This window comes from Camelus ferus, chromosome 8 (genome assembly GCF_009834535.1).
Source record: "Camelus ferus isolate YT-003-E chromosome 8, BCGSAC_Cfer_1.0, whole genome shotgun sequence".
Classification (NCBI taxonomy): domain Eukaryota; kingdom Metazoa; phylum Chordata; class Mammalia; order Artiodactyla; family Camelidae; genus Camelus; species Camelus ferus.
This window is the reverse complement of record NC_045703.1, coordinates 40,186,130-40,200,827: the sequence shown is the minus strand read 5'-3', so window position 1 is coordinate 40,200,827 and position 14,698 is coordinate 40,186,130. Positions and strand designations below refer to the sequence as shown.

Here is a 14,698-nt window from a genome sequence, read left to right as displayed (position 1 = left end):
TAAAACGTTGATAATATTGGAGCTAGGTGTGGTGGATTTGTATTGTATCCCCTCTGCTAAAATAGAATTCTGCATTTTCCAGAATTCCCTCCTCTGAGTAGTTGTGGGTTTGTGTGAGCCAGCAGAATCACTGTGTGTGACATTTGCAAGCCAGAGGCACTGCAGGACCAAGAAGATCGTTGCAGGGAAGTAGGCGCAGGTGGGCACACCTGTTGTCACTGATCCCTTGGCTCACCTTGGGGGAATGGGACAGCAGCTGCTCCTGCAGCAACGCCAGCTCCTGCCAGGCCTCCTTTGGCTTCTGCCACTCCTGGCCTGGGTGCATATTTAGCTCCTTGAGAAGGGCAACGGCTTCCTCTCTTTGAGGAGGGAGGTTTGGAGGTCATGGGACCCATACCATTCCAATGTGCTCTCCCATCCCTCACAGGCTCCGGATTTCATAGCTCTCCTTACTTTTACTTTACTTTATTTTTCCTTCCCAAGTGCTTCTTATTCTGCCCTCAGGCCCCAACATTACATGCATAAGTAAAAATCTTTCATAGTTTGGTTAATATTAGAAGTACCATGGGAATTTCATGAATCCAACTTTTTATTTTACCATATTCTGAGGATTGTTCATTGAGGATGAGGATAACAGATTATAGTGAATTTCAACTTTTGTATATGGTCTATGTTAAAAATCTAGTTGAAGGAATATCTATTCAGTGACAATTGGTTTTGAAGTTAAATCATATTTGTAATTCAGGGCAGGTGATTACACACAACTTTTAAAAGAACTTTTTATATTTTAAATTACAGCATCTATCATTGAGCAGGCTAATATCATGATACACACTCATTTGTAAAAGAAGGCATTTAAATATTTCAAAATGAGGTTTTATCATCCTTTTCTCTGTAGAAACATCTGAAAGGTGCTCTATAGAAGCATCTCACAAATTATTCATGACTTAATTACCAGGTCTAAAATGAACTGACCTAATATTTATGTTTCTTGCTAAATCACAAAGTGTAAATTCAACAAATACAAAAAATCATTTTAATCTACATATTCAGTTCCAAAGAAACATTGCAACAGAGCTTAAGTTCTATATTTTTGTCCATGTGAGAATCCTGGAAATAATATCATATACTGCATACAAAATTATTTAATGCAAAGCAGCTGCACTTAATTTCCGTTGGCCTCCACTCCATTTTCATATTATTTTTACCTTTGCTGCTCCCAAATCCCTATCAGTTAGCCAGGTCCACTCCTATTAACTCTTTACTATAAATCATTTTAAAGGGCTACTCTACGTGGATTTAAAAGAGGATATTAAAAATGAGCCTCTCAAAATGTTTCTTAGGTGGAAAGGCTATATTTAGAAAAGCTATTTTGGGGCCACAATTTATCACCATTCTGGTTATGACAAAATTGGCTTATCAGACACCAAAGTATTAGGTGTTGTCTCTGGAACTGAAGAAATCTTACAAAAATATAGCTATCTTCCATGAATTTCTCAAGAGAAAATCATGGGAAGATTTTGTAATTCCAATTAGTGTGCCTTTTACAAACTTTTATTGGCAGGATGTAAATACACCTTAGAAGTTAAATATGGAGGAATAATGTTGCTGCAGCAAACATTTCTAGAATTCTTAACTTCCTTGGATGTGTTACTTCCTATTTCATTTCTATTGGCATTACCTTCAATTTGAAATAAAATCAAGAATATGAAAGCAATAAATTCGTGGGAGAAAAAAAGGCATGTAAGAGACTATAAGAGATTGAAAGAATCTCCACTGTGATGAGAGCAATTAAAGATGACAGTTCTGGCATCACTGAGTTCAGCCAGGTTTGTTCAAGTTCTAACATATGAGAAATTGGAAGTTACTTCAGCCTGGACCTAAAACACTTTACAGTATGATGTCTTGAGTAAACATCACTTTGATGAAGACGTTGACCTTTATAGTAGATGTGAAAGCACCTATCTGTGTTTGTTATTTCTTTAATATCTGTGCCTAGTATTGTCAATGCTGGCCCAAAGACTCAGAGTGCTATTAAATTCACTGTGAGCGCTTTTTATTTCAAATGTGTCGTGGTTAAAAATATACGAAACTAAATCAGCCTTTTGACCTTTATCCTTAGGAAATAGTTCACTATTATAAATGATGCCAAATCTCAAGTCTAAACTGTTTAATAAGAATTTGCATTCTCTCAGTTACATTGTTGAGTACAGGAAACCTACTAACACAGTGGAGACAACCATTGTTTTCTAACACAGCATTTAGATCTTTTTATTTTTTTTGTCTTATCTTTCCTACGTGTGTGTTCTTTCTTCCCATCCTGGTGGGTGGCATGAGGATGGGGAAACACATCGGTAGCTCTGACACTGGTAATATTCTAGGGAATTCTGTTTGCCCTGAACAAAGGCTAAGTAATTTCAAACAAGTACTTCAAGCAAGAATTGTCATGTGACTCAGATCATACTAAATGATGCATAGTTTGCTAATCTTCTCCTTAACTTGATCAAAATTTCATCAACAGAAACAAAAGTATTTAATGCTTATCAGCAACAAAAAGGAGGAAAATGGTCACTTAAAATAATATTCTTAAGTCTGGAAAATCACTAGTATGTATTTTGAAACAGCATCCCTTGCATATCAGAAGTAGAAACACCTAGATAGCAGACCCATAAGTGGCAACCCTAGGTTAATTACATCACACTTAACATAAGTGCTAAATAATTATCTTGGAAGAAGAATCTATATATCTTTCATCAACTCCATACTGAGTACTACTGTGCGCAAGAAACACACATCAACATATATACAGTTGAGTTTTTCCTAACTTAGGTAGCACTTACGACACTTAAAAGCATCCTTAGCTCAGTGTAGATCCAAATATTTAGGTGTGAATATTTTCTGAGGGGTAAGGGGCAAACACTAGTTGTTTCACGAGGCCTGATGAAAGCAGTGTTTGTATTTCACAGCCGCTGACCACACTGTCTGTGAGGACATAGTGACTAAGTGATCACAGGGTAATATTTACAGCAGCCTACTTTTCTGGAGCAGTACCATACGTTTGGGTTAAATGAATCTGAAAGTTGAATTAATAATTAGCTAACATTCACTGTATCCTTTACTCTGCTTTAGCACTTTATGCCAAGGAGTTTATGTACCATGTGGTTCCGTGACGCTTAATAAGCACCGTCTAGTACAGGCAGAGACCCGTGGGCAGAAGGGTCAGAAGATGCCTGGGACCCCTGTTCTCTTGCCGTCCTGTGGAGTGGCTCAGATCGAGGCAGTCGGACCGGTCTAGAGATGTCACCTCTGAGTGGCTCTTTCCTTATTAAGGAATGCATGAGGGCAGACTTATAGTTGGGAATGGATACCATACAGTCAGAACTAAGATCCCAAACATCCAAGCGGATACTGGAAATCACATTGTGCGTCATTTCCAGCTTGGAGAGTAGGTGAGATCATACGCAGAGCCTGCCGCTGAGGGGCGGGGAAGCCACTGGTCCCGGCTAGCAAACTGGGAAGAGCCTCAGGGTCATTCAAGATTCAAAGTCAGTCCTGCTTGTTTCTCCACATTGACATTTATTCATCACCAGGCACTGTCCTTTGTGACCTGAACATATTATCTCATGTAATACTGATGATGACCTTGTGATGTAAGGAGTATTACTCTTATTGTCATTTTGCAGTCCAGCAAAATGAAGCATAGAGTACTTTGGTTTTGTATCACACTGTAAGATACTGTCTGCCACAACTGGACACATTATAAACTGGGACATGAGAAGGCTGAATATAGAGATAACAGCATTCACCTTGGGTGCCAAATATAAGAGGCTCCAAAAAACTCAGTAATTACTATACATAATATTTTAATACAGTCTTTAACATTTAAAAATGAGTGCAAACTTCTGTGATGAACAAAATATCAAAATCTTAAAGACAGAAGCATTATCACTGAGTTTTCCTTTTGTCCCTGGCACCAATATGGCGTGGTTCAGCACTCCTTAGGAGGGCTGAACTTGAATGCTATCATTCTGAGCCGAGGGCCCATGCTTGTAAAAGGTGTTTGCTGTTGTTTCTCAGAATCTGAAAGAGAAATAAGAAAGTAAGAGTATGTAAGACTGATGGTCAAACATAATGGTGAAACCATGTACTTTACTCTTTAAGAGGAAAGCAGAGAAAATGACTAATTTAATTTCCTATGTATGTTCTCATTCAGAAATTAAGTGTCCATATAGTTTGACTTCAAAGACAGAAGACAAATAAAAAACCTATTTAACTTTAAACTTTGGCTTGCCTCTCTTGCATCTCTTGGCACTCTTATCAGTGCCAAGAATCCAATTACTGATCGTAAGGGGCCTAAAGCAGTTTCCCTGCATCCGGTGCTATATTTTTCTGTAAGATACGTAAGAGACAATTAAGAGTGACTTGAACATTAAGAAACATTTCTTATCTCATACAGCAGAAGCTCCGGAAGTAGGGTGATTATTCAAAGATCGGATAATTCAGTGCCTCAGAAAGTTCTTTAATTTTTAGCCTTTGCCTTCCTCAGTGAGTCAGCGATTGTCCTCAAGGTTATAAGATGGTATAACACAAAATATTAATACGATATGATTGTGGTAATAGAAACCAGAACAGTAATGGCAGCAGGAGTGGGTGGGTGGTTATTGAATGGAAGGGACACATGACAACTTTACGGGGCGATGGAAATGTTTTATATCTTGTTTTGGGTTTTGATAATCTGGGGGTTTACAGTTGCTGAAACTCACCAAATTGAACACTTAAAATCTGTGTATTTTATTGTTTGTCAATTATACCTGATTTTTTAAAATGGTAATTCTTTTTAAAAGATTAATGAATAAAGCAATAAAAACACCCAGAACTGAAGAAAAAAGAAAAAGAAAAAAAGACGCTATAGCTGCTCCAGGCTTTATCTTATCATGCAGAGTCCTTATTCCCTCTTATTTAAATTTCCTCTGTCTCAGTTTTCTTATTTTTGAAATAGAGATGCCTACCTCACTGGATTTTTGAAAGGAAAAGTGAGTTCATACACATCAAGTTCTTAGAATGGTATCTGGCAGGTAATAGACACCCTGTAGATGTTAGCTACTACCATTTTTATGATGATCCTCCCTGTAGTGTATGCGATTTAACTCATGGAAACACAAGGAAAGCACAATTTAAAAAGAAGACATCAATAAAAGGCTTAGTTGCATTGTATAATATTATTCCCATTGATATAATTTGAATATGATGTCTGAGAGAAGGAGTAAGAATTAACTTGAGGACTACTACCTTGTTTATGATATATCTATATCCATATCTATATTTATATGTTTTTAAAGTTGTTGTCCATATGGCTGAAAAGCAGAAGCTGGTCTCAAGCCAGCCACATTTTCTTCATGAAAATAGCCTGGATTGACTATTTTAGAACCAGGCAATATACATTTCTGCGGAGTATATATAGTACATTTAACCATAAAGATAATTAAACTGATATCTATTTTGTTGGATTTTATTGTTAAGTTCCTCAATGAACACTTAGAAGAGGAATGGTCAAATGGTCTCAATCTATTCATATCATAAAAATCCCATTTGCAATATTCTTCCATTAGATATAAAATATACTAGTGCTAAAAATGCCTTTAATGGTGCCAGTACAATCCAATTTCTTACACATAATTCTTTTAAAATTCTCAATTGCAATTATAAAATTCCATTTCATTTCCTTTCTCTAAGGTTTAATCTCACCTTTTACATTACCATATCTTGCTCACAGGAAACTCTCCAGAATGCAATGTGATAAGTTCCAAGGAGTAATGTTACACTGTCACTGAATTATGGAGGTAGGTTTACCTGAGACTAGTATTTTGTACGTTGGCATCCTTGTGATGGGCTGTGAATCCCCCTAAATAGAATGTAAAATTAAAAATTTCCCCAGAAATCCTCTCATATTACTTTCCTCTCTCTGTAGTATCTTATCCATTGGCATAAAAATGTAATATTGTTCCCACTTGAACAATATAAACAATAGAAAAACCACTACGATTCTAGTTCTTCAACTATTTCCTTATCTCTTTCATTTACTTTACGATCAAATATACTTACTGCCTCGAAATTCTTCCCATTTGGTCTTGAATGTATTTCACTGAAACTGACCTTTGAAGGTCGCCAGTAACAACCTCATCATTAAATCTAAAGGTCTATTCTCAGTCTTCATCTTTCTTGACCTATCAGCATTTGCCAGTTGATCACTTTATCCGCACTGAAATAATTTTTCTTGACTTGATATCTAGTATATTATGCTCTCTTTTTCCCCCTTGCCTCTCAGTCTCTCTCTCTGTGTCTCTCTGTCTCTCATCTTTCCTTCTCAGACTCTGCTGCTGGTCCTCCTTCTCTTTCTGACTTATCTGCCTGTCTTCAAATGTTGGAATGTTCGTGGGTCCATTGTTCTAGTGATCACATTCAGTGTCATGACTTTGAATACTTTGTAGTCACTATTGAACCTCCAAGTTTCCATCTTCAGCTAGGATTTCATTTTTCATGAATTATATTGAGCTCTACATATGTCTACACCGCCACATAGAGGTCTAATAGACAACTCGAGTTGGACAAGTGTAAAACTCAGCTGCATATATACTCTCCAGCGAACCCTGTTTCTCTCCAGTCCTCTCCATTTTGGTAAGCACATTTCTATCCTTCTAGTTTCTCACACTAGAAACCGTGAAGTTATTTGGCATCCTTCTCTTTCTCTCACATCCAACAGCCATACTGTTAAGTCTATACTATTAATTCTATCTTTCAAATACATTCAAAATCTGAAAAAAAACTCAATCACATCTCACCACACACAGTGTTACCGCCTGTATAGAAGTCACCATTCTCTTTCTCTTGGATCATGGATCATTTCATTTGGCTCCTTACTCATCTCCCTGTTTCCAACCTGGCATTCTTTCAGTCCTCAACACGGCAAACAAAATTACATAAATCAAATCACTTCATTCCTCTGCTCAGACCTTCCAGTGACTTTCTATCTCAATCAGAGTAAAAGCCTAATTCTGGAGTATTTAACCTTTAAATAATATAATATGTTGATATAATTGTAGTCTCTTATGATATCAAAGGGAGAAGAATCCCCGAAAAGCTTAAATAGTTTTTAAAATTAAGGAAAACATAAACCTAAAATTTAATTACAGACTGGTGAAAAATCAGGTGCCACTTAGACCATATTTCTAGGTTGATAACTTCTTCAATCAGGTATTAAAGGCTACTCTTATCACTTCAGAGCAATTTTTATGTAACTAGAATGAGAATAACATGTCAAAAATCCCTATTATATCTATTTGCTTGCATTTTTATTCTTTAATCTTTCACTCCATGAGCAGTTTATATCTCCTAGGATATAAGAAAGGGAAGATTTATAGGCTTCAGTTTTTCCTAATTCTATCCACCGAAGTTACTAGAAGTTCAAATACTTTATTTTCAGATGCTGGGATGTCTAACAAAGATAAACGAATTGAATCTAGCTGGAACTTGATATGATTACCGCCTTGACAATTCCAGAGTTTTCCTGATGTATCACAAATTATAATAAATGGACCTATCAGTTTTGCGTTAGTCACAGCTACCTAAGTCAACTTGAAACTTATGGTTTGTCTGAAAATTTACAGAGCCATCTTCTCCGTGATGCTTTCCAGTACAATACAGACCAACAATGATTTCTTCTTCTCCAGAACATCTGTAACTCAGGGTTACTACAATTTGGGTAACATAATATACATTACTTTAATTCATTCTTAATTTTTCCCTGTGCTGAACTCTTACTCAGACTGTAAAATTCTCAAGGGTAACCCCATAATGTTTGATACCAGATGTACTCAATAATTTTTCTTTTTAATTGAACACACATGCACACTATGACAAAATGTAGTTTCTATTTCTGAGCAAAACAAATTGTAGCTAAGAGATACTTAAATTCATGAAATCAGCATATTCAGTTGTGTCAAAAGAATAAATCAGGAAAAACAGCTTTTCTTAGTTTCTTCGGGATTGATTGTAAAACTTTTCTTTGTTTTTAATTGTTGTAGCAAGCTCTATTTCCAAGATTGGCTCAGATCCTCTAAAACTTGTTCACGATGCTGTGGAGGAAACCACGGACTGGGTCTATGGCTTCTTTTCTATGTTGTCTGACATCCTCTCGTCTGAAGATGAAGATGATGATGATGGAGAGGAGGACACTGATAAAGGTACAAGGGGCATAGAGATGCATCTAACTGCTAGGACCGATATTAGATATGCATTATAGTAGTTGGCCGAAGTTTAAGCACAAATGAGGACTTGGGTCAGGCTAAACCAAAATGAATACACTTCTGAGTGCTAATCACCACTCAACAGGCTGCCAAACTCAGTAAATTGGTCTCTATATGGCTTTCATCTGATAGCTTATCTGCCATTATGGCAAAATGTCAAAATTAAATGCTACGTTAGAGTAGCATTAAAGTAGATGAGGGCCTTATGCAATCCACAAAACCATAATAGAAACTCACATTTATATGCTTCTTTGGGAGAAAATGATAGCTATTTCCCAAGTTTGCCCTTAGAAAGATTGAAGTAACAACAGTCAAACTAAATATATTTTTAAATATGTTTTACATATAATTAATATTCATAGTCAAATAGCAGAAAACAATCCTACTAAAATCACAATCAAAAGTAAATTTATTGAATCAAATGGAGGTGTAGAATGAAGAGACAAACCCTAAATGTCACACCCATTATGTAACTAATCTATGTACTCTCTCATATATGTTAATGAACGAAAGGAAATAAACTCAAAGCACACACAAACTGCTCTTGAGTGGATGTGAAAAGAACAAAGCACTGTGATTCTGCCTTTTAGATGATATTTTTTAAGATCAGCCTTACTCAGCAGAAATTACATATTCAGCCTTGACTACCAGGAACTCTTTTATTATTTTAGCCCTTTTTATGACTTTGTCTGAATTTGTATTTGTTTGGCCCCATAAGAGACTGGGATGAACAATAAAGAACTGAAATGAACATGATATACGAACTATAATGTATAATTTGGAACACTGCCACAATTTTATTGAACTCATAAGAGTGGAACTATCTCAAATAAATGTACCTAAGCAAAGTTTATACTTAAAAACTGGAATTTGGGAGGCAAAGTAATATACAGACTCCTATTGCCAAACTAATAGATTTTTAAAAAGTAAACAGAAGAAAATGGGAAAATAGAGAGACTATATTATGTTATACTGGAAGTTTTTCTAATTTACTGTTTTTTGTCTTGGTTTAGGAGAGATAGAGGAGCCTCCTTTGAAAAAAAAAGGTTAGTTATTTTCACTTTTGAAAAAATTATTTTTCTTTTATGATAATGTTGATTTTCAGGACAACTCAAATATATTTTACTTTGTTGTAGACAATTTATTTTTAATGCAGAGCTTTTGCTTAATGGTTAGATTAAGATTTATAGTTAGGAAAAGAAATACTCAACTCTTTCCAGTGAAGCTAATCCCACCATTTTTCAGGTGATTATTTGATTAGTGCCTTCTTCGGTGGATGCTCGAGTCCATTTACATGCAGATCAATGTGAACTGGAACTGCAATAATGAAGGGTCAATCCTATGGTTTTCTAAATGGCCCATAAGATGCTGATGCCCGTGATCTTTATTCTTACGGTGGCTAGATTTACTGATTTTGGGTTTTTACTCTTTTTCTTCTTATGTTATTGTCAGTGTTATTTTTCAGTTTTAAGTGACAACTCTGGAACAGGGTGACTGAGGTAGCATGCAGGATAATAATCATGGAGGCACAGGCGTGTGTATCACATTTCATCTCAAAGCAGTAGAGTCACCTGCGTGTGCTTGGATGTGGTGTACAGGGATTCCTTAAAGGAATAACCAAGGTCTTCAGTAACTGAACGGGATGGTCAGAAATCCAAAAGATGGGAGCAATATGGCTGGGAAAAGGAGGTTATAGCTATGGTGCAAAAGCCTCAGAGAGGCAAGGATTTTACAGGAAGGAGAAGGAATATGTCTAGAAAGAATAATAGGGAGCAATGGATACCATCCTGAGGTATACTTGGTATGCAAGAGAAATATAAAAGCCAACCTTAATACAACTGTGATGTTTCAGTTTTTGCTGCACATGCTCAGTAACAGCACTTGGAAGTATTTAGTCCAGAGGAGAACTTGCTGGCTTCTGTTGCTATCTCCCCAGACCTACCATGGATGCAAACAGTGGGATCCAAATTTGGAGCCTCAGCCTTGCTTGAGCAGAAGATGACCCCCTTACTGTCTGGGATAAAATCCACTTAGTGTATGTTAGGTCAGAAAATTTGAACTGCTAACTTGAATTGCCCAATAAAAGAGAGATAAAGTAGTGAAACTCAAATGTGGGAATGCCATCCAGAGATAAAAGTGTTTATGAAGTTATTAAGAGGAGAAATGATGGGTTTCCCTACTCACAAACCCATGATGAGAACCCAAGAATTCAAGAAATTCTTCCATTCACCAAATTTGTACAGTTACTGCTATTTTTACCAAAGTAAAAATTCAGCCACCTTGTTGCTTATGGATGGAGTTTGCAGTTCTAATTTAATGTGGAATTGTGGTCCAGTTAAATAAGCTCATGGCTGCAGGATTGATTATTAAACAGATTATTAATATGGATGAAGTTTTTGAATCTGCTCTTCTGTAGCTTAGAGATATATATATTTAGCTTTAGGGTATTAGATGTAGTACCTAGTGTCTTTATATTCTTTACTCATATTTAATTTTCAGTTTGCCAAAATTTTAAAATATTAAATTCTATTACTGAACACTCCATGATGATGATCAAGGCACTGATCATCATAAAATACTAAATTTTATTGTGCAGTTATTTAAAACTTGTAACTACAAAAGCGAATACCATTGTAAATCACATATCCTGAAACAATTCTGTGCTGTGTATGGTGCGTGTGCTTTGTTTATCTGGAATCATCCTGTTGTTAATGGCATTCACACCAGGGTACACATCATGGATATGTTAAATCGACACTTTCCAGAGGATAGAGGGCTACAGATAGTGTCAAAGGAATCAAATACATTTGTATGCTTTCTTAAAATGATCTGCTGTAGAATGGATCCAAGGTATCATAGTACTTCTTCTAAGTTATGAGATAAAGAACCATCTTTCACCCATCCTCAAATTGCTAGAATGCCAACGAAAGAGACCAATAGGCTACTCCTGCCCTGTCTTGCCTACGTCTGCTAAAGCAGGAGTATGGTGCTGCCACTCAGGTGTTCTGTGTCGTGAGGGGTTATTCTGAAGTCAGAGGTAAGGCAGAGTGGGGAGATGAGAACAACGGCAAGTTTCATTTAACGACTTTGCCTTTTATTTAGCTGAATAATGTGAAAAAGTACAGTGCTCTCGAGGGAGAGTCCCATGAGAGCCAAGCAAAAAGAGCATCCATAGGAAATGCTGAAAGCTAAAAACGGCTTTTAAAAATTTAAATGTAAGCAATTATTTTCAGTTATTCTCAATACTTCTTCCTAGGAAGTGTCACTGGTTTGAAAGAAAGAAATTTGAAACAACCAAAGCAGTGTAGCTTAGTGACACTGATTCTTTTAAATATAACTGGAATATTTTCTAAGGCAACCACACATTGTTAAAGATGCATTGAATAAACCCACGGATGCCACATTTCTGTGATTCATTTCAAATTAATTCCATATTGTTCAAAAATAAATTTAAACCTACTTTATGTAATTATATTATGAAACATTTTATCTAATTGAAGTCAAACCTTAGCTTATTTCATCTAATATAAAATGTTTAATATTTTGTACCTCCTACTGATAAAAATTAAATTATATATTATTTGCAGACCAATTCACTATGTGTATGTAAATATATATACAAATGTATGTAGGTGTATATATACATAATATATTATGTATCATTTATTCATTATATGTATATTATATGTATTTTCTACTTCGTATTAACAAAAAAAAACCCCATATGCTAGCTTGCTGCTCAATAAATATGTATATGTAAATGTACAGATTCCTCAAAATACACACTAAAATTATTTTTGATTTGAAAAGCAAAGTTATATTTTTTTGACAGAGAGTATGTTTGATTTGAGTAAGAAATTTGAAAACAAAGGCTGGCTTTTGCCCATTAGGTAACACAGCAAGCATTTTCCATAAATTAAGTGAGCAGCAGGACCAAAGTTTAGATGAAATACACCTAAAGCAAGAAATACATTTGAAACACAAAGCAGTATCATTTAATCCAAATTATGACATTTTACAATTTTTTATTAAGTTGTAATTAATATACAGTATTATATTAGTTTCAAGTGTACAACATAGTGATTCAATATTTTTATACATTATGAAAATGCATGAAAACCAGTCATCATCCATTACTATACAAAGTTGTTACAATATTACTGACTGAATTCCCTATATGTACATTACATTCCTGTGATTACTTATTTTATAGCTGGACGCTTGTACCTCTTAATGCCCTTCATCTATTTGGTCTGACCCTCCTCACTCCCTGGCAATCACCATTTGTTTTCTGTATCTATTGGAATCTAAAAAACAAAACAAACTAACAAACAAAACAAAGCAGAAACAACAAAAAACCAAACAACCCTATTAAAAAATGGGCAGAAGAGTTAAACAGATAGTATTTTTAAAACAAAGTTAATATAATCATATTACATATTACATATACATCCATAGAAAATATAATTTTTACTGGAGATATAGCTTTTTAATTTTTTTGTAGTAACATTTCTAAATGAAACAATGGACATACCTATCTCTTTTTATAGTTTATTCTTACTTAAATCTTAGTCTATAATAAGTCTGTATATAGAAATAATTATTACAGCACATATGTTCTTTGAAATGGTAATTTGAGGAGAAAATAATATTCTCATAATAAGAAATTACATTTAATAATGTTATTTCCTAACATCTAGCTTTAAAGTTAAGAAAGAATAGTTTTAGCCATTCTTTTTTTGGGAAGGAAACACTGGTCTTCAATTCTAGCGACATGGTAGCCTTGTGAGATAAATCATCACCTGCCTTAGTGGAAAGAACCAAAATCCCCTCTACACATTATGTTGAATTTCCTTGTTTCCTAACTACTTGCTCTTTGAGCTAGGGAACCATCTTGAAGTTTGAACAGGACCCAGATATGAAGGCTGACACTGTGTGAGGCTATTCCTCATGCATGTCAGTGGCAGAGGAAGAGGCTCTTCTTTGCTTAGAGCAAAACAAACTACATTCTCCTTAGAATCGTGTTTTAAAATTTCCCTAAAGCTCCTGGGGTTGAAAAGAGCCCAGTAAATTTAAACTCAGCACTTTCATTGTGTATCTTTCTCACTTTATTGAAATCCACAATAGCTCTTTGCAGTCAGGTTGAATAAGGAAGAGCCAGGAAAATTTGAGCATCATAAATATTCAAGACTTTAGGATCAGGCCATTCAGAAGGTTGTATCACGTCACCGGGAGTAAGATGGATGGACAGGTTTCTGGGCCAGAGATTTCATTGCATCCATCTCTGCTGGCAGCTTCAGTGGCTTACACCAGGCTGAACATTGTCTGAAAAATACTGTAAGTGGAAAAAGGACGGAGAATGGAAAGGTGACTCAACTTGTTAAAATTCATAGCCTCAGAATACTGGTTACCAGCTTGGTCCTGGTAGCACTGTTACATTTATCTTGGGACCGCTCCTCTAAGTCAAGTCTAGATCAAAACTTGGCTCCCTAACTGTGCTATTGCACATTGCCCTCAGGCTGCACGAGGAACTCACTGTTTTATCTTCTGTTTGTCTTTCCCAATATTGATCAGACCTGTGACAACAGGAGGCAAAACCCAGAGAGAGCAGACAGTAGGCTTGGAGATGGGCTCAGAACGAAAAAGACTGAGGAGGCTGAGGTGAAGGGAGAACTGGTGGATGATCCAGAGATTCAGTTCTCCAAGGAGTTGCAGCTGTAGGATCTTTGGGTCCAAAAGAGCTTGTCTGCATCAAGGCAAGCAGACTGGAACCAGGACGATAATAGTGGGAACATGGGAGCCTGGAGGAGCTGGCCAAAGAGGGCAAGGGATTTCAGTACTAACATTATGGAGAATAAAAAGTTTGAGACAACTCAGCTCCAGCCCAATCATTTTAAGTCATTCCTGTTGCAGCAAGAATAATCTCAGTGTTGCTGCGTTCCTATCTGGAAGTAAGCTGAGCTGGTATTCTGTTCGTTCCCTTTCTGCTCTTAACCTACTATGGTTAAGTCAGTTAACCGCACTGGCTCTCAGCTTTCACATCTGTAAAACAAAGATGCTAGATTTACTGATGTCAAGGTCCTTTCCACTATGCTATTTTATGATTCTATGATTGAATTGTGCTGTCATATGTCAATAATTTTACCACGAGTTTCATCTGAACTAAAGTTGCAAAGTTCGTGGAACAGCAACTTTAGTATCATCTGGGAGTGATTAAAAAATGCAAAACCAGGTTCCATCTAGATGAAATAAGTCAGAATCTGCAAGTTAAGAAGATTCCCCAGGCTCTTCATATGTCCACTAAAATTTGAGCAACATTGGTTTCGACAGTAGGTTCTACTTCTGACTGTGGTTCTGAAACTACCTGAGAACTTACTTAAATTGGAGATTCCCTA

At 36.0% G+C, this 14,698-nt stretch overlaps 1 protein-coding gene across 1 annotated transcript in view; it reads left to right on the top strand.

Moving 5' to 3' along the window:
- The window catches only part of TRDN (triadin), a 303,753-nt gene that overhangs the window by 54,031 nt on the left and 235,024 nt on the right, over positions 1-14,698 (top strand). Inside the window, exons 3-4 of the mRNA XM_006189572.3 lie at positions 8,082-8,240; positions 9,317-9,349. Coding sequence (XP_006189634.2) covers positions 8,082-8,240; positions 9,317-9,349 — 192 coding nt within the window. The remainder of the gene's footprint in view (positions 1-8,081; positions 8,241-9,316; positions 9,350-14,698) is intronic.